We start from the raw sequence: 21369 nt of genomic DNA on the forward strand, positions 1-21369 counted from the left end.
GCTTTCTAAAATGTGGTCTTGGTGAACTCTTGCATTCATATCCTCCTGATTGTTATCACTGCTGTTATGCTGATCATCAGAACTCAGATCAACCAAACTTGACAAAATTATTCACTGATGATGCTGGATTTCAAATGAGGGAGCACTGTAGAAAGAAAAAACTCACATATGCTTTAATTAAAAAGTAAGCAGTATCTAAAAATTAAATAGGTTCCATTGTGTGAATTAAGAACCACATCAATCTAGATCTAAACAGGTAAGTATTAAAATGCAATTATCAACGAGCTTACCTGACACTAATAAAAAGACTGAAAAGCAATTACCAACAAGCTCACTTGAGGGTAACAAAAAGATTGGCCAGGTGATGTGGACAGATCTCTTCCTGGAAAGTAACAAACGGACAACGCCATATTCACTGGGAAAGGGACAACCACCTATTTAAGGAAAAAGAGTCGATCCACAAACGCTGTAATGGAGGTACTCCAAACAACTTGTTCCACATGAGCTCCTACTATCATGCTGTGGTGAAAAGAAATGACGCCTTTACTGCATAAATCAAAGAATTAGGAAAGAAGCAGCATCTCCATAGAAGCACCACACTATTCTCATAGCTATGCTTTAAATATTCTGTGGAACAGCCACAAAGGGGAAACAGAACATACTTAAGGAGCATGAACATAAGCACCACTGTGAAAAAGGTTCTCATAGCATCTATCTTGCAACTCCATTACTGAGTAAGTGTCCAAAAAGGTGGTTCCAAAAGCTTGCTAAGGTCCTGACTTTTACAAAAGGACATGAGAACAATTCTTCCTTCCAAAACCACAGTGAACATTATTTTCAGGTTTGGAAAAGCATCTGAGTAAGTGAGACACAATAAACTCCTGGTACTGGAAACTAAGAAGCCTTCCACCACAAACACAGGTGCCTTGTTGACATAACTCATTCATTCTACGAATAGATAAAGTGTGATCCCAGTGTCAAATCAGAAGTCAGTGTCAGCAAAAACTTTTTACATTAAATTAGTTTATAGCAAATTAGTTTTAAAATCACTACTACTTATATGTGAAATAAAATAAAATGCAAGAATACTTATAAATGCATACTTTGTTCTATGAGAAAGGCATGCAGAGAAGAGGGAGTCAATAATCAATAAAAAATGCTCTGAATCTCAGCCCATTCCTGATTAAGATTTTGAAAACTTCACTCATAGCCAAATTGCCCATATGGCTGTCTATAGCTACACCTGACTTGCATATGTAATAGCTGAAATTGGAGGGCGATTCATAATCCCAAGGAAAGCTTGGGATGTCAAAATTTAGCTACTCCTAGTCAAACCCAGAATATTTAATTTGTGTTGGAAGGAAAGGGGAAGATAGGTCAGAAATACGAAAATTAATGCATTACAACATACTAACACATTGTAACAAACATTTATCACAAAGATATCCAAAAGGAAATTAATGTCCTCCACATCAGTGAAGTGTACCAATTCAAAAGTTCAGTGTTCTAGGAAAAAAAAATGCAACATCTACCACAATGGATAAAGAAAATCTAATAAGCCTATTTAGCAATTTCTCTCTCACCCAAAAGTGACAGAACCGGGCAACTCACCGAAGCATTTTGAGCTCCTGGGCAGCCTTCAGAATTATCTCATGTTGTCTTTGGCTAAGGACCATCACTCCTCGCAAGGACTGGTCAGAGTCCAGGTTTGAATCTGCTCCCAGCATATCAGAGGAATGTGAAGGTGGAGGAAGGGATGAACTTGGACGATCATCCAAAGACCGCAGTCTGTCTCCATCATCTGGATACCACCTATCTGACAACCGTTCCCTCTCCCAGTCAGTCCTTTCAGGAAGGTAGTCTTGCTTCTCCCGCCATGTGTCGTATCTCTCTGGATATTCTCGAATCCTCAGCTCCCCCCTGTCTCGGAGGTCTCTGTCGTAATGATCTCTGTTCCTGTCCTCCCTCCACCTATCTTCACGGTATCTGTCCAGAGGTGGAAGAGGTGGTAATGGTGGCAGAGAGGGAATATCCAGGTCACGACTCCCCATTTCTCTGTCATCCATAGGTCTCATGTCCCAGTCTCTATCCCATTCTCTATCTCTATCTTGATCATAAATATCTGAGGATCTTCCAGTCCTGTCTAGATCTCTCTCTAGCTCCCTTTCTCTTGGTCTTTTCCAGTCATCCCACCATGAATCTCGTCTGTCATGATCAGATGATAAAGGAGGTAGTGGTGGTAGAGGAGATAATGGAGGTAATGACTGGTGGGATTGCAACCTGTCATCTCTGTCATATGCATCTACAGAATCATCCTGGTAATCCGAGCTGTGATCTCTCCAGTACCGTTCTCTTTCCCAGTCATCCAATCGTTCATGCTCCAAAGAATGGTCATCTTGACTATCTAAAGGAAATTCCTCCTGCATTCTATCATCTTCATGACCCCAAGAACCCCTGAATGTCTCATCTCGATGATATGGAGGCAATTTATCAGGGTGATCTCCTAGGTGAATGGGTTTATCTATATTGCATGTTTCAGATCTTCCTGCTTCCCTCTCCCGGCTACCTGACCTCCTCATGGGACCTCTCTCGCGGCTACCTGCCTGCCTGACCGGGCCCCTCTCCCGGCTACCCGCCCGCCTGACCGGGCCCCTCTCCCGGCTACCCGCCTGTCGCATGGGCTCCCTCTCCCGGCTACCCGCCCGCCTGACTGGGCCTCTCTCTTGGCTACCTGCCCGTCCCCTGTCGCGGCTGCCTGTCCGCCCAGCTAGCTCTCTGTCTCGGCTAGAGAACATCCTCTCGTGGCTATCTGATCGTCCACCCAGTCCCCGCTCTCGGCTGCCAGACCGTCCATCTGGCATCCTCTCCCTGCTGCCTGACCGCCTATCAGGCATCCTCTCCCTGCTGCCTGCTCTCCGGAACATCCCTCTGCCACGGATGGATGCCTGCCTAGCCTGCCCTCTGCCTCTGTATACGTATCCTCTGCCACGGCCATCGTCCATCCTGCCCATTCCCCGGCCGTGGCCATCATCCATCCTGCCCATTCCCCAACCACCATCCATCCTTCCCATCCCTCGGCCACCATCCATCCTTCTCATCCCCCTTCCACGGCCCATTCCCCAGCCACGGCCATCCCCCTGCCCTCTGCCACGGCCATCATCCAGTCTGCCTTGACCCCTTCCTCTGTTTCCTGGTCCCTTGCCTCTGTCTTCATGCATAAACGGCCCTTTTCCCCTGCCTTCTGGTTCAGGTAGGTCCTGGGTGCTATCTGAAGCAATCAACTGGCCATCTGGGGACTCCACCTCCTGATCTCCTGTTACAGGGGTTACTGCATCACCTGTTCTTGCAGTATCTGACTGCAAAGCTACAGGGTTACTAGAAAGGGATGTTGATTTCTGGTTTTGAATAGGTGGAGTAGGTGCTTTGGACTCTTCTACTTGCTGGTTAGGATCATGTGAACTCCATGTCCACTTTTTAGGAGGGTCTGAAACAGTTTCTTTGACTTCAGGTTTGGATGGTTCCTGTTGAGTGTTTGTCAGGTCCTCATTCGGCTCAATGGGACCTGTACTCTGCGCATCGGGAGTAGATTGTGTTCTGCTTACAGTCTGCTGATCAGCAGCTACGTCTGAAAAAGTTTCTTTGTTTTCTGACTCTGAGTCTGTCTGTGACTGCTGCTGCTGCTGCCCCAAATGGGGCCTGGGACCCCTCCATCGTGGACCACTCTGTCGGGAACCATGTCCATGTGATGCATTTGTTGAAGTATAAAATTGTCCTGCTGGTCCTCGTGGGATAGTCCCCCATCTACTTGAAGACTGTCCATCTGTATTCTGTCGGTCAAAACGTGATCTGTATCCTTCTGAGCGCTGGGAGTCAAAACGAGGCCCTCTCTGTCTTGAGCCTTCAAATCTGTCATATCCTCTTCCTCGAGGTCCATCAAATCTATAGATGACATAACGGCAATTTCATTCAAACAAACATGTCAAATCAAAATCCCCTGAAAGACAGTTTCATCCACCCCCAAAGTCACTTCTAACTGCTGAATCCTAGTGTGCCTTAGGATCAGCCCCTACTGAACCAGTGCAGAAGCACAGAGACATGTTCTTCAAATCAATATTGTCCACTGAAGAACAGTTTAAGCCACTTGCAGATAACGCAGCCCTAAAAGGAAATTTGGCTAAAATATCTCAGGACTGAAACTTGACAAAAGAGCTGGCAAACTCATTTGATGTTTAACAGAAGTTTTGTTGCAGTCAACAACTTGTTGAACTTTTGACAGTATGAACAAGCCTACTTGACTTTGGTGATGAATGCCATCTAGAAAAATCCTTAAATACAGATCCTTTCAGAAAGTGCAACAAGTTGTGATATCATCCAGTACCATGCAAGATAATATGTCTAGAACAAATAAATGTTTATTGCATCACTTTTTCTTAATTTCTTTTGAGACTACCTACAGCTGCCAGTGTTTCAATATGAGGAAATAGGTCAGGCAAACTAATGAAGAATTTCCTGCAATCATATTTAACAAGGCTGATCTAGTAAAAACCCCAATCTTTAAACATATGCTCAAATACTGATTTACAATGTAGACTAGAATAAGTCAAATTAATTTTATACAAAATAGAGAACTCATGTCTGAATTGAAGTTGCTTGTATGTTTGGGATTCACAGCGGTATCTCACTGGATGGAGCCAGGAAGGCCAAGGCACAGCTGGAGGTGAACTTGACAAGGGACACAAAGAATAATAAGAAGGGCTTCTATAGGTATGTCAGGCAGAAAAGGAAGGTAAAAGAAAGGGTATCCCCCGATGAACCCGAGTGACAAACTGCTAACAACACACAAAGAGAAGGCTGAGGCACTCAACTTTTTTGCCTCAGTCTTCACTGGCAAGCTCTCTTCCTAGACCTCTGGCGTGGATGGACAGGGACTAGGGGAGCAAAGTCCCTCCCACTATGAGGATCAGGTTTGTGACCACCTGAGGAACCTGAACATACATAAGTCCATGGTACCCGATGATATGCATTCCAGGATCCTGGGGGGATGATGCAGTTGCCAAGCCACTCTCCATGATATTTCAGAAGTCATGGCAGTCAGGTGAAGTCCCTGGTGAGTGGGAAAAGGGAAACATTGCACCTGTGTTTAAAAAGGGTAGAAAGGAGGACCCCAGGAACTACTGAACTGTCAGCCTCACCTCTGCGCTTGGGAAGATCATGGAAGAGATCCTCCCAGAAGCTATACTAAAGGACATGGAGGACAAGGAAGTGATTTGAGGGAGCCAGCATGGCTTCACCAAGGGCAAGTCCTGCCTGACCAACCTAGTGGCCTTCTATGACAGAGTGACTACATCAGTGGACAAGGGAAGAGCTAGAGATGTCACCTATCTGGACTTCTGTAAAGCTTTTGACATGGTCTTGCACAACATCCTTCTCTCTAAATTGGAGAGGTATGGATTTGACGAGTGGACTGTTCGGTGGATGAGGAATTGGTTGGATTGTCACATCCAGAGGGTAGTGGTCAAGGCAGTAGCTCAATGTAGTAGTTCAATGTCCAGATGGAGATCAGTGACAAGTGGTGTCCCTCGCAGGTCCATATTGGGACCAGTACTGTTTAATATCTTCATCAACGACACAGACAGTGGGATCAAGTGCACCCTCAGCGAGTTTGCAGATGACACCGAGCTGAGTGGTGCAGTTGACACACCTGAGTGATGAGATGCCATCTAGAGGGACCTGGACAAGCTCTAGAAGTGGGCCCATGCAAACCTCATGAGGTTCAACAAGGCCAAGTGCAAGGTCCTGCACCTGGGTTGGTGAAACCCCTGTATCAATATAGGCTGGGAGATGAAGGGATTGAGAGCAGCCCTGCAGAGAAGGACTTGAGGGTACCGGTGGACAAAAAGTTGGACATCAGCCAGCAATGTACACTTGCAGCCCAGAAAGCCAACCATGTCTTGGGCTGCATGAAAAAAAGAGCACGACCAGCAGGTTGAGGGAGGTGATTCTGCCCCTCTACTCTGCTCTGGTGAGACCCCACCTGGAGTCCTGCGTCCAGCTCTGGAGTCCTCAGTAGAAGAAAGATGTGGACCTGTTGGAGAGGGTCCAGAGGAGGGCCACAGAAATGATCAGGGGGATGGAACACCTCTCCTATGAGGAAAGGCTGAGACAGTTGGAGTTGTTCAGCCTGGAGAAGGCTCTAGGGAGTCCTTATTGCAGCCTTTCAGTACTTGAAGGGACCTTACAAAAAAGATGGGGACAGACTTTTTAGCAGGGCCTGTAGCGATAGGACAAGGGGTAATGGTTTAAAACTAAAAGAGGAAAGATTCAGGCTAGATACAAGAAAGATATTTTTTACTATGGGGGTTGTGAAACACTGGCACAGGTTGCCCAGAGAGGTGGTAGATGCCCCATCCCTGGAAACACTCAAGACCAGGCTGGACGGGGCTCTGAGCAACCTGATCTAGTTGAAGATGCCCTGCTCATTGCAGGGGGTTGGACTAGATGAGCTTTGGAGGTCCCTTGCAACCCAAACCATTCTATGAATCTATGGATATGAATTCATTACCACCTAGTTAACAACAGCAAATAAGATCATTTATACAACATCAAAGAATTAGAATTTTAATAATCCTGATAAGTTAACAGAGTAAACTTCCTTTTTTGGGGGTAAGGGCAGGTCAAGATGAACAGGAAGAGAAAAAAGAAGAAATTACAAAGCACAGTGGCAAGAAAACCTAGATTTGAGGGATTAAGTTTTGCATGGAAGGTATAGGTGGAAGGCTGGATATTGTAAAACACACTTCATCCGCAAAATTCTGAAAATTAGTTTAAGGCAGTTCTTCAGAGTTTCTTCAGAAAAGTTAATTGCTAGAAAGAGGTGAAGGGCGTGTGCATCTTTTTATATGTCTAGTCATTACCTCAGATGGCAGCAGGTAACACACAACATTTTTAATTTATCCAAGTTTCAGTTAAAAATGTATTAAGCCTCTCTTTGCTAACTATACTGAGAAGAAACAGTGAACAGATTGTTGGGAAAGCTTTGATAAAACCCTAGAATGGTCACACCATCACAATGTAGGAATGCACAAAGGTTACAGTGTTAATTAAATACTGTGAGTATGCTCAAAACCAGAGCTCCTGTATGTGCATTCTAGAAATTTTTTATTATCCATAGCCTATCACTGCATATTATTGAGCTCTAAATGAATGCACACAGATGCACTAGGAAATAATGAAAAGTCTGTTCAGAACTGCACATCCAACAAAGCTCCAGGACCAGAAACAACACTTTTTAAAAACCATCAGGTGGCAGAAAATTATTCGAAGTTATAAAAAATTAATCTACATTGCTAGCAATTAATGAATTATTATTCATTAATAATCACTCTGGAAGCAAAGAGAAGAGAAATAAACACAAGGATATGATTGTAAAATCTAGCAGACTATGCAAGAATAGAAACTATTTAACAGAACATCACTGTTCTTTATTCAGTACGCATCGCATCAACCCGTCTTGAACTAATGACCAGACAGAACAGATGTTGTTTTTGTAACCTGATATCATGTCAAGTATGAAGGAAAAACATTCAAAAAATAAGATCTTGGATTAAACCATATAGCAGGTTTAAAACCACATAACAGACACAGAACATTGGCTTTTAGAGCAGCTTTACACTAAGGCAGCAAGCCATCCACCTTATAAAAGGAAGATGTAAATTTGAACAAAACTCTATTTTACTAATACATAAGAGACAGCAGTCTTCAAAATTAGGACCATAATGATGTAATGCAAAAGAAAAAGTGAAAAAGAATTCTAACGCTAGGATCCCAAGGCTCAAATCTTCATTTCCTTCCTTCTCTCTCTTGTTTATAATTGTTTGAATACTAAGTAATGCTACATGTTTAGAAAACCATTGATTTCTAAGACAAGCACCACCTCTTTTTTCAAACAGCCATTTCAAAAAGAGCATCGAATAGGACGATCGTATAGCTGCAGAACTCTCACTCTAGAAGTTCGAGTACTGGTGAACAGCTTTGAATTTTCAGTTCTTCCTGAGATAAATGCTGAATTACAAAGAATGCTTCTTGTTGTTTCTAAAAAATAGCTAACATCTAAATTGCCAATAATTAGTTACATTAGTACATCCAACTGAATATATATCTGAATACTTTCCTGAATCCCTTTTGGAATGCCTACATTAAAGTGCTACCATATATAGCAACACCTTAAAAACAATCCTTCACTATTTTTGCTTTAGATTTTCCTATACCGTGTTCCAAGTACCACTAACAAAATGCTGGGAATTTAGATGACTTTTCAAATAGAATCTTTCAATTGTGAGTTATCATCTTTAAACTAAAGACAGTAAAGATATCAAATATTTACAACAGCTTTCCTATTTTCACAAATGGGATATTATGCCTCTGGGTGTGAAAAGGGTGCAGTGTGCCTAAGCATTTCACTGGGAAAAAGCATTCTACTCAAGACAATGCTTAAGTGAAAAGTATCTATCTATTCTTGCTTTAATAAGATAAATACAGAGCATGGTGTACATACATTAAAAACAAAGCCTCCACGAAACAAGCACACTTCCAACAGCCTCAGGAAGATTTGAGAATAAGATACATGTTTAATTTCTTAATATATGACCGAAAGTCTTGTAGCCTGGAACATGTATAAATCAACAAAAACATCCTTACCTAGGGCCTCTGGGGCTTTCAAAACGTGCTGATCTGGGAGGATCTGGAAGCAATCCACCCGACCTCACTGGTTTATCCTGCATGGCAGGTGCATGTGTTGAAGACACTGAAGAAGTGGCTTTCAGATCCCCACATCCTTGCTCAGACGAAATAGAGACAGTTTGTTTACTAAGATGAACTTGAGACTTTCCATGGTCTGAAGAGCCAAAGGATGAACTTACTTGAGAATGGTAAGGTGAATAGACAGTTGAACTGGTTATTTTTGATGCATAGGTACCAGGGGTGGGAAGCAGAGCTGGCCTTGATGTCTCAGTAGATTGACTGCTTTGAGAACTGGATCCTGAAGGGACAGAGGAATTGGATAACTGCGAAACAGAAGAGAGAGGCGGGGGGACCAGTGGAGGTGTAGTTGAAGGTAAAGTTGGAGGCATAACAGGAATGCCACCTTGAGTGGTCTGAGAATATGGAACAAATGGAGGTGGCAGCGAAACATTTGCAGGATACTGATTCTTCAGATTTTGGAGTGAGCTCACTTTCTCCTGCAGATGGGACTGAGTGACCTTCATCTGTTCATCCCATGCTTTCCACTGTTTCTCATACTCTTGAAGCTGGTCTTTGTGAGGGTAGGTTTGAAGCTGATGCTGCCACTGTTGGTTCATTGATCTCTCCCAATCTTTATGAAGCTGCTGGAACTGTTTTTGCTGTGCTTCATAATGTCGCAGCTGCATGTCCACTGACATTGTCTGCAAGGAAAAGACAAGTATAGCTTCAAAATACCACCTTAGTTATTTTCAGAGTGACATATTTCAGTATCACTTGTAATATCACCATTTTTGACGTGGGCAGAAGCTTGAGGAAGAACTACACTGAAACAAAAGCAAACACCAACTGTGATGTCTAAAGTCATTGTGACAATTTACACATTTTATGACTAGAAGACATTTATGTATAAAAGGCTTTTTTTTTTGCTTTGCTCAAGCTACAAAGAAATGCTTAATGTACAAACTCCACCAACACAGAAAAAGCTGACTCAACTCTCTAACACAGTAATCAACTTCTACTCAAAAGCTAAAGGTTGCAACACTGATATAATTATCCATACTTGTTAAGACTTTTTATTTTTATTTTGCTGATCGTTTTAGTCCAAAATAATGAGACAGTGATTTTCTTAATTACTTTAACTGCATATTTTTGGCATCTATGTTTACCTCATCGTTGTACATATTTATTTTTGTACTACACAATGTTGTAAAAAAGAGCAGCTAGCAAATTACTCCATGCAATCATCTCTTTATCTGACCTTTCTTGTGAACTGTCTCTCCAGCACTAAACATTCAAAGCTGAGCAAATTCAATGTGTTCAGCTTTGCTCCTGTATCACACCCAGGTATGTCTGGAAAAAACCTCACAACAAATAAAAAATCTTTTCTTTCTCAACCTACTGAAGCTTCCTCACCATCTGTCAATTCTTTTTTCACTCTGAAGTTGAGTGACAATAGGAAAAGAGGATATAGACTTCTATCCAAGCAGAAAAAAGTATCTAGGCAAATGAGCCAATCATGAGAAATTATTCAACTACTTGTTTTTCAGCAGACCATGAGTGCTAAGTCTCCCAGGAAGTGTATCAAACATCGTCTCCTCAGTGTTTCACCTCTAAGTGTGGAGGCTGTTGCATGATCTGTTGATACTGCTGTACTATCTGCTGCAGCTGGGCATGCTTCTGCATTATTCTCTGATATTGAAATCCAACTCTGTGATGGGGATGCTGCTGCCATTGAGCTGCTGCCGCTTGCAATTGCTGCAACCTCAAATCTTCCTCAGGGTCATCGGGAGGTTCAATATTGAGCTAGAGAAAAAGGCAAATATTATAAATAAAGGAAAGCTCCTTCTGTCAGAAAAAACCCACACTTGATCACTACCCACTTTACAGGAACTTTGTCAGTGTTCATTATTTTATCACTCTGTATTTCAGTGTTCTGGCCACCCACAGCTTCTGGAAGGCTGACTTTAATTTCATTTATTCTTAATGTGAATAGGGAAAGCTCCTTCTGTCAGAAAAAAGACCACACTTGATCACTACCCACTTTACCGGAACTTTGTCAGTGTTCATTATTTTATCACTCTGTATTTCAGCGTTCTGGCCACCCACAGCTTCTGGAAGGCTGATTTTAATTTCATTTATTCTTAATGTGAATAGTCTGATCTAAAGGTTAGGCTGATAGCAATTAGGGTTTTCATACATACAGAAACTACCTACAGGAAAGAGATTAATGCAGATCTGTTATTTGGTGTTCACAGCAAATATAATGAGACAACAGTGTTTTTCATGATGAGGTAAAGTAACTCTGAATGCATGATTTTTGCCACTCGGTAGGAACCCACACACTGTAAGTTAATGTGAAGTATGTGCTGCAGTGTAATCTACTACCCTGCAGTAATCTGTTTGAACATCAAGCATGACCTCCATCCCTCAAGCTGGGAGGAGTGGCTGACACGCCAGAGGGCTGTGCTGCCATCCAGCGAGATCTGGACAGGCTAGAGAGTTGGGCGGGGAAAAATTTAATGAAATATAACAAGGGAAAATGTAGAGTCTTGCATCTGGGCAGGAACAACCCCAAGTTCCAGTACAGGTTGGGGAATGACCTATTAGAGAGCAGTGTAGGGGAAAGGGACCTGGGGGTCCTGGTGGACAGCAGGATGACCATGAGCCAGCACTGTGCCCTTGTGGCCAAGAAAGTCAATGGCATCCTGGGGTGTATTAGAAGGGGGGTGGTTAGTAGGTCGAGAGAGGTTCTCCTTCCCCTCTACTCTGCCCTGGTGAGACCTCATCTGGAATATTGTGTCCAGTTCTGGGCCCCTCAGTTCAAGAAGGATAGGGAACTGCTGGAGAGAGTCCAGCGCAGGGCCATAAAGATGACTAAGGGAGTGGAGCATCTCCCTTATGAGGAAAGGCTGAGGGAGCTGTGTCTCTTTAGCTTGGAGAAGAAGAGACTGAGGGGTGACCTCATCAATGTTTATAAATATATAAAGGGTGGGTGTCACGAGGATGGAGCCAGGCTCTTCTCGGTGACAACCAACAGTAAGACAAGGGGTAATGGGTTCAAGCTGGAACACAAGAGGTTCCACTTAAATTTGAGAAGAAACTTCTTCTCAGTGAGGGTGACGGAACACTGGAACAGGCTGCCCAGGGAGGTTGTGGATTCTCCTTCTCTAGAGACATTCAAAACCCGCCTGGACGCCTTCCTGTGTAACCTCACCTAGGTGTTCCTGCCCTGGCAGGAGGATTGGACTAAATGATCTTTCGAGGTCCCTTCCAATCCCTGACATTCTGTGATTCTGTGATGTCTTTCTGTGTAGCCTCATTTAGGTGTTCCTGCTCCAGCAGGGGGATTGGACTAGATGATCTTTTGAGGTCCCTTCCAATCCCTTACATTCTGTGATTCTGTAGCAACTGTTATTAAGCACCCTGACAAAAACATTCTGTGCAAAGTTCTTGGCTTTCAAACTATAACACACAGAGGGAAGGGGAGCCAGAACTGACAAACCGCCAGAGAGAAATTAAGAAACAGTGTCTCAAAGATAGCACTCCTCATCTACTGAGTACTTGATTTTGCACTTAGGTATCACAAAGTGTTTCTCATAAACAAAGACGACAATGCTGAGGAAAGCAGCAGTGCGTCAAGCTTGGACTCGCTTGGTGCATGTGTGGGTGATTATACAAGTCTATATAGAACCAGTGTATTTTTATTTTTTTAATTGGTGCAGCTTTAGCATATGTTCTTTAAAGATTGCTTTACCATATTTAGTTATTGTTACACAGTATACATGAGAATTTCATGGTATTATTTTCCTGCTTCTTTATGCCATCTAGCACAACAAAGGGAGCGGCATCACTGAGCAGCCTACCTGAGTTTCAGTGGACGTAAGAGAAGACTCGTCTTCTTTGGAAGTTGGAGGCAGGGATTCATTAAGTGGCGGAGGTTCAGACTGCTGAGCTGAAGTGCTCATTATCCCTTCTTCAGACTTTCCTCTCTGCTCAGATGCATCCTTCACCACTGGACCTTTCATTTGCTGCTGTCCCTGAGCGTGGGCTTTTGCCCTTTGCTGCAGGCTAAGCAGGTGCTGCTGGTACCAGTATTGCTGCTGCTCCTACAACAGACAGAAATTTTCTAAGACAGTTTTAATGGGAAAAAACAGGAAAATTAATTAATGATAGTCACTAGGATCACACTCATGAAAAGTTTTAAAATCTGTTTTGAGGGAAAACTAACTTCATCATCAACAGTACTGCAATGGATGCCAGGAAGATCGAATCAAACCTCAGAAACCACTATGTGAGGCATAGTACCTGCAGCAGAATTTATTTCCTACCTCAAAGAGCTTACAACTAAAGAGAACAATAATGAAAAGCAGAAAGATGACCAGTAATGAGTCAAATTACTTCAGACGTGATAACAAGCATACTTATTACTTCTGGTGCTTTTTATTCCTAACCACTTAAGGTACTTATTATGACACTAACTTGGGTAAAATGAAGATAAAATGGTGGGCAAGTATGAGTAAGGGATCAGTAGAAAAAAAAAAAAAAGGAGGAAAGGTACCAAAAAATGAAAAGGAAGAACAGAGAACACAGACATCAAATAGAGTGAAAATGATGGCTGAGAAATCGTGGTGGAGACATTTGAATAAAGGATGTGGAAAGGAAAAAGAACAACCAGAACCAGCATATAGTGAGGATTATTTATCATCTGAATTCTGATGGATTCAACAGCTGAAGAAGCAAATAGATATGGTTGCACTCAAAAAATTATCAATTTAAGAAGTGATCAAGCTTTCAGTTTTAAATATTTCAGGCTTGAATTAGAGTACTCCAGGCAGAAGGCAGCAGCTTCAAAGCCCTGTAACCTGCCACCAATATAAAGAACAAAAGACTAAAGACAAGCATCTCAACACACATGGAGTGGTGCATCTTAAAGAGACCTGAATAGAACCGACAGTTCTGTATCTCTCCCAATCCAACAAATACCAGGCATCAAAGCAGACTAGCAGGACACAGATTCAAAACACGTGGGAGGCAGCTCTTCACCTGACATGGCCTTGTGCTACCAAAGTCCCTGCCAGAAATCACTGCAAGGGCTAAAATTTTGTGGATTCAAGACATAGCCCTACAAATTCATAGAAGAAAAATCTACAGTTTTTAAAAATAAAGACACCAGTTGCAGCTAAGGCAGCTCTTGTATTTTAAGGAGATATCACTATGCATTTGATTTTTAAGTTGTTCTCTTAGCATCTGCTTTCAGTCACTATCAAAGACAGAACGATAAAATACTGTACTTCTGGTCTGACCTAGTGCAACCATTCTTGTGCTCTCGCGTCTCCTCCACCACCCCTGAGAATCTGTGACTGCCCTACATATTTCATATCACCTGTTCTTCCCTTCCATCCAAGCACGCACAGTTAAGAAAAGACGCCTATACAAAGTTCACTCAGAAACAGAAAAGAACCCAAAAGATGCAGATATTTTACAATATAAGTGTGACAACAACAAAGTGGTAGGTGCTGTCTGATGAGATTTCTCGAAACTGAGCCATTTGACCTATCTTAAAACAAGTTTAAAAAAGCACAAGCTTCCTCCAAAAGCTTATCTCCATCAGGAGTGATGGTTTCAACTGGCAGCAATCTAGCAGACACAATTAAACACAGAACTGTATTTAAAAAAAAATACTTCTGCAAAACTGTAACTTGGAGATGAGGTCAATAAAAGGAGAGGCCATGCTTCTTGCACTCTCTGTTGATCCTGCAATAACTCCTGAGTCATATTTTTGTTAAAAAGATTCTTGGAGAAGAGTTGTCATGGCTTTGGGTGGAGATGTGCATTCATGGTCCAGCACGGACTCTCTCAGAAACCTTCAACAACTTGCTGTAACAAGTGCAAGTTTCAACACCAGGGAGGAGAATACATCCCCAGCTATTCAAAAGCTGATTCAGTTATCCCTCTGAAAAGACATTATAGGGTGATTTAGGGTGACAGTGCTGGATGCTACATTGGGTGAGCACCTGTTCTACTGCCACAAAATTGTTGTCTCCATGGACCCATTTTGTTTCCTCCTCGTTCTACCAATCAGGCAAAGGGCTAAAACTCATAATATGACCAGGGGTACACATGAAGAGCTATAATAATAACCTGTCACCTATTTTTTGCAGATGAAGTCAGTGACACACGTATCGCACACTCCATTTGAAAAGCACGAGAAAAGTGGAAAGGTAGATTTCTACAGCTTAAACTGAGCAAAACAGAAGTGCTAGTGTAGAAACTCCTGATGGCAAAAAGTTAGTTATTTGAGTGCTTATCTCCTCACAATTACTGTCATTCTTCAAGTCCAGTTACAGTCCTTAAGCCCAAGGAACACACCAGCATCAATATTAATCTATGCCTTTTTCCATCTTTGGCTGACCAAGAGGCTACACCTGTTGTATTGTACAGGGAACATCGAAACCAGCACTGTCAGCTCCTGACTACAGGACATACCACCAAAAATGGGAACACTGAGCCCACGTCAAAAGACTACTTCAAAATGAATTTAGGTGACCCTAGGCCATAACACAATGCCCATTTTGGGGGACACTTGGTCCTCTTCTGGCAAAGATAGCAAACGAATGGTTCAGTACCCTTTACAAAACAAAGAAGGGACTTTAAAGAGTGCAGCAGTCTGCTGAAAAGTAACATGGTAAAGCTAAGGTAGCTTTAACACGTGGATAAATGCATATTTACAGATACAGATGCACCCACATGTATTTGTTTACTCCTGTAAATAAATAGCAGCATACAGTACCCAAATATCAGACGGAGCATTAATGAAATACCCCAGGTATTTTAACAGGACTTAACTAAAGATGCACCTGACTGTAGAGAAACACCAAGAATCCAGCAATTTAATCCAGTTGTACACCCATGTAAGAAACTATGCTAAACTCACAATATTGTTAAGACAAAGAGCAGCACATTTAGACAGGAAAGGGAAATAAAACACTAATTCATGGGAAATTTCATAATATTTTCTATGTTAAGAGAAAACACTGATCTGTTTGGCTGTGGCCACTGTTACTGTGGGATGAGAACAGAAAGAATTGTTTTCAATTACCCGTTTAAACAAGGGCTTACTAGGATCTTATAAATGACAAATTACAGTATTTGTCTGCTCAGCTGTTAAGATCATTAGCAAGAAAGCATCACTATGCTTTCTTTTTCCTTTTCCTGTTGTGGAATGACTTGTTGCTCCAAATCCTGTCTCATTTTACAGCCTAAAATAGCCAAAATCATATAAATCTGTTATAACAAATTTATGACCAGCAAAGTACCATGTTCCTTTTGAATTAACACTGAATTGTGCACAAGGCTAAACAAACTACTCAAGATAGAAGTTGTTTGCATGAACACTCATAAACCAGACAATGTAAACTTCAGCAATGTTCTGCTTCTTCTACATGTGCACCACAATAATACATTATTTGTGACTCTTCTGGAGAGAGTGGGGTTGAGGAACAATTAAATAACATTTATGAAATGTCAGGCTACATAAGGGGGGAGGAATTACAGTTTAGTGTTCAATCTAGAGTTCAATAATTTAAGAAGACAGCAAGCAACCTCAATAGTGAATTAACATCACTTTCCACACCTGATTTTTCAGTTTTGGTTTTGCCATTAAAAAAATTAATGAGTCTCATTGCTCTCACTGTAAAAGATCAACTAGTACTGTCCAAAAATCTTTGTAAAATTAAATTCATGAACTGAAAGCACCACTTTGCTAGAAAGTGATTAGTTATACGGTACAAAGTTAAAAATCATACATTCCCAAAGGTATTCAGGTATTGGTATGAAATTTTAATGGATACAGTTAAAAATGTGTTTCAATGATTACCAAATTTAAAGTGTCAGTGACCTCAATATGGCACAAGATTTTTGGAAACTTAGCTTCAAAGCAGAATTCTAAGATCAATTTGCCAAAAATAGATTTTTTAAAAAAACCTTAAAGTCAATTTAAAGCATGCACTTCAGCTTTGTTCTTGCAGCTGGATCTGTGCAAGCTGACCCTAAAACCATGCAAAAGCCTCAGTGAATCTGACCTACCTGCATGTGTAGCTGAGGACCTTAACACTTGTGCACGTTTAACCTTAAGTAACTGGATTGTCCCTAACTTAATGCGTATGAACAGTCACATCAGTTTATTTGGAACCGCTCACATTTAGGAAGCGAAGCATCCAAACATTTTGCAGGCATTTTGCCTCCAGTGTACACATAAAAAGCACACAGCATTAAAAATATTTTTCACCTCAAAAGCATTTCAGAACGTTTCCCACCAATGGCCCATACAACTTTATACGGAAGATCAAGCACACGTAGCAGAAAATGTATAAGTAAGTCTAAGTAAAGGGCAACTATGTACCACTACAGAAACACTTTTACAGCTTTGAATATGTGGTAAGATAGAAACAGTCACAATTCTTGACTGATCAGACAGACAACTGATACACGAGAAACCTAAATGAAGAAATCACTGAAGAGGCTCATCCTGCAATGTGCAATAAGTAAACAGACTGTTGCATCTGACAACAGGCCGGATGAAATCAGAGGTACCCACATGCTGAACTTTCCAAAATGATCCTCCAGAGACCAACAAATCCCCCATGAAAACTAAATCCAGCTGGGAGTTAGACTTTTCCCCAAATAACTAATTTACTTTCAAAAAATGGCAGTTTGCTATGTCTCAACGCTACACCAACATTTGCTACATCGGCGACCACTGGGTAAAGCAGCATTACCTCACCTGAGCCACGCCATTCCTGGACTTCCAAGGGTTGTGTCCAAACCCCTCAAGTACTATGCAAATGAGGCGTGTTTATTAACTGCCCTTACTCAGAGACCTCGGCAACACTCGGTACCCGCCGGCGGTCGATCGCCATCGCTGCCGGCCGGGGCGAGCGCGGGGGCGGCACGGCCTTACCTGGGGAGTCATGGTGGAGGGGTCCGGCTGCTCGCTGCCATCGGCCTCCTTGGCGGCCCCCTGCACGGGCTCGGGCTGGGCAGCGGCGGGCAGCGCCAGGGACGGCTGCGGTGGGGGGAAATGGGTCTGCGATGGCTTGGCAGGGGGCGGGATGGAGGGGGCCAGGCTGGGCTGAGCCGGCTGGGAAGGGGAGGCCTGGGAGGAGAGCAGGTAGGGCTCGGGGTGCGCCATGTAGCCCTGGGCGGGAGGCGGCAGGTAGGGCTGGGAGGCGGTGGCCGGCGGGGGCTCCAGATAGGAGGGCGGGGGCTCGGAGAAGGAGGGGGGCGGCTGGGAGGCCTGCGCCCGGGGCAGGTAGGGCTGGAGCGGCGGGGACTGGGCCGGGGGCAGGTAGGGCTCCGCCTGGGGGGGCGGCAGGTAGGCCTGGGCGGGGGGCAGGTAGGCCTGGGCGGCGGGCTGCGGGGACTGCGGCGGCGAGGACAGCTCCATGTCCATGGGCACCGGCTCGGAGGGCACCGGCTCGCCCCAGTCGCCGTGCCCGCCCGGCGGCTCCTGGCCATCGCGATCCCGGGCGGCGGAGGGCGGCTTGCGGGCTGGCGGCGGCTCGCGGTGGGCGAACTGCTTCTGGTAGCTGCGCACCGGCGGCGGCACGGACGGCGGCGGCTGCTGCCAGTCGGTGAAGGAGCCGGGCAGCGGCGGCGGCGGCAGCCCCGGAGGGGGCGGCCCCGGCGGCGGCGGCGGCCCCAGCAGCACGGACTGCAGCTGCTTCTGGTGCATCTGCTGGAGCTGCTGCAGCTGCGCCAGGTGCTGCTCCTGCAGGCTCAGGAACCCCGAGGTGCCGGTGGGCGGCGGGGCGGCGGGCGCGGGGCCCGGCGGCGGGTAGCTGGGCAGCGGCATCGGCGGGACGGCGGGAGGCGGCACGCTGGGGGGCGGGATGGGCAGCGGCGGGGGCGGGATGGATGTGGGCGGCGGCGGGTAGTGCCCCGCCGCCCCGTACAAGCCCCAGGCCGGGTACATGGCGGGGCCGCGGAGCGGAGCGCGGCGCTTCCACAGGCCGCGGCGGCTGTGGCGCGTGCGGCTCACGGCGCCTGCGCGGGGTGGCGCACCGCCCTCCCGGCCAGTAGAGTGCGCCTGGGACGCTAGAGCGTCGAGCGGCGCCACTCGTCGGGCTGTCGGCGCCGGCAGCGCGCCGCCTAGCGAGGAGCCGCCGTCACTGCCGGAGGGAGCATAGAGCGGGGGGAGGCAAGGACAGAGCGCCGCTGCCCGTTTCCGCTCCCCGCCGTCGGCTCGGAGGAGGGAGGAGCGGGCAGCGCAGAGAGCTGCTGGGGACCCCGGCGGGGGCGGTTCCATTTTGTGTAGAGGCGCGACAAGCGGGCGGGTGGCGGCGGGTCCTGCGCGGGCCCGCACTGGCCCGGCTTCCCGCGGGCCGTGGGGCTACCGGGGCGGGGGCACCGGTGACCTCGGTTACCCGCTGCGGCGGCGGCCGTGTTCCCGCTGCCGCCCCAGCCCCGCGGGGCTGCCGCGAACCCGGTGTGGGTGACCCGGGGTGCAGCGGCAGAGCTGAGCAGTGGTCAGCGACGCGGGCAGGGGCCCGCGGGAAGCGGCCCGGCTGCGCTGGCGGGGCGGGGGATGCTGGTGCTCGGACCCGAAACGTGACCCGAACGGGTTTGTTTCGTTTCGTTTTCAGTAAATGTGCTGGTGATGAAACCGAGAGGCAAAAAGGAGAACGGAGCGGTGCATGCGTGAAGCTGCCTCCTCCATTACAGAAGCAACTGCGCTGGGGAGCAGAAAATTTTTTTTTTTTGCATTTCCTCTCTTTCCGCATTGAAGTATGAGTTAAACATGCAAACGTGTTCTGTAGCCACTTGGCAAAGATTTACACGAAGTGCTGAACTTCCACTGTAAGAGAAAAGACAGGAGGGCTTGTGCGTGTGATCCTTTTCTGCCTAGGGTGGTGCTCCTGTAAGATTTCTCTTGCAGTGAATGACTTCAAGATAGCATTAGTACTTTTAGTCCACATCTCCCACATCTCCTCCGCGTCGTACATGTACTTAACATTTATTTCCCTGAGCTCTCTGGGCCAGTTTGCTCGCTAAGCTTTTGAAGGTCTGTCCTTTCAAAATAGAGAATTCCTGTTGCAAACATCCTTTGATTTATCTTCCTGATTGATTCACTCAAAGCAAGTTCTCTTGCAATCAGTTTACCCAAGTTTACTTCCTGCAGGCAGGTGTCTCTCAGTATTCTTGCCATTGTGGTTACTCAATATTGTGTAAGAAACATGTTACTTCCCTTCTGAAGAAATACATGTATTCCACCATTTTCAGTAGCAATTGTTTTCCAGCCTACATTAAGGAGGCCAAAGTGTAACTTGACAGATGTTTCTGCCAACACCAAAATCTGGTGTGGGCAGCAGTAGTTGACACCCGCTAGCCATGATACATTCGCTTTACGCAACATTACCTTGTCCTAAAGCAACGCTGTTAAGTCCGCATTATGCTCTTTTGCTCTTTTATAGTCTTTAATATTAATTATGTCATCGTGCTGGTTTTAGTTAATTTTTTTAATAGTTCACATTCTCCCTGCTTCTAAATGCTATTCTACCACATTTCAGTTATCCCTCTGTTAACCAGTGTCACATCTTGGATCAGCAGCTTAAGTTTCTTCACTTCATCTGGTGGTAACGCTGCAGCAATCTTGGGCCATCTGGTGGTCCCCTGAAAGGAGTAGAAATTATTTTCTTTTATTCTTCACATAACTTCAGACCTTTTTACAGCTTTTCTGATTGTTTTCTGTTTTCTGAAGCGATGAAAACTGGCTACAGCAAGAGACGGGATGTTAGCGGGGAGGCTGGATATCATAGAGCCTCTGAGAAACATTGCAGGCATCTGTTTAATATCTAACTCATGTGAAGGTTTAAACCAACTGCCAGAGTTGGGTCAGGAAGGAATTTCTCTTCTGGTTTGGGCTGGCAGAGTTCTGCATTCGTAGGAACATCAAAGCATTCTCGCTTTAATGATAATGATCTTTCCTCCTTTAACATACTGCAAGTTGGATCGGAGGTTGGGATGCCACGGTGTGCATGGAGTAAATACCTCCTTGTGAACTTAAGTTCCCCGAGACTGCAGGGGAAGCACTTGATAACTCAGGTTGTCCTTTCCTGCCTTGTGCCTCTTCTAATCAGGCTCTTTGAGTGTATCCCCAAGTTCTTCTGTCTTGCCAATTATACTCAATTTATGAACATTTCCTGATGGGTTTGCTCACTGCCAATACTTTCTCCCTGCTGCTCATCCTCCAGTCCTCTTAATACTTCTTTAGGAATTGCCTTATGCCTATTCAGGTTCCTTCTCCTGTTAGTAAAACAAGCAAGGGAGATCACAAGGAATGTTAATCTAAGGAGTAAAAGATTTTGGTAAATAGGCACATTTGCTTTGATTCCGACCCACAGTTCCTTCTACGTACATGTATTTTGCTAGGTCCCTCCAACAGGCATTCTGCTGGCAGGCAGACATTTCCCAAATTAATCATATTGCTGTGCCTTTGACCTCTTCTCCAGTGCCAGAAAGACTTCTGTCAAATATTGCCATGAGTGTCCATTTCTTTCTTCCCCAGTCTCCTTCAGTTTAGGTTAATTCAAGTTATTTGTACACAGAGAATTCTAGTTAACTCTACTTGAA

The 21369-nt window shown here is 44.8% G+C and overlaps 1 protein-coding gene across 6 annotated transcripts in view; it reads right to left on the reverse strand.

Annotated features, from left to right (window-relative positions):
• YLPM1 (YLP motif containing 1) overlaps positions 1-18755 on the reverse strand; it is a 41737-nt gene extending 22982 nt beyond the window's left edge. For all 6 annotated transcript variants that reach the window (XM_065635630.1, XM_065635627.1, XM_065635625.1 and 3 more), the window contains exons 1-5: positions 17699-18755; positions 12603-12845; positions 10348-10542; positions 8698-9440; positions 1612-3939 (exon numbers count right to left, since the gene is read on the reverse strand). In XM_065635630.1, the coding sequence (XP_065491702.1) occupies positions 1612-3939; positions 8698-9440; positions 10348-10542; positions 12603-12845; positions 17699-18712 (4523 nt within the window). In that variant the 5' untranslated portion in view covers positions 18713-18755. The remainder of the gene's footprint in view (positions 1-1611; positions 3940-8697; positions 9441-10347; positions 10543-12602; positions 12846-17698) is intronic.
• Between the last annotated feature and the right edge of the window lie 2614 nt (positions 18756-21369).

This window comes from Caloenas nicobarica, chromosome 5 (assembly GCF_036013445.1).
Source record: "Caloenas nicobarica isolate bCalNic1 chromosome 5, bCalNic1.hap1, whole genome shotgun sequence".
Classification (NCBI taxonomy): Eukaryota; Metazoa; Chordata; class Aves; order Columbiformes; family Columbidae; genus Caloenas; species Caloenas nicobarica.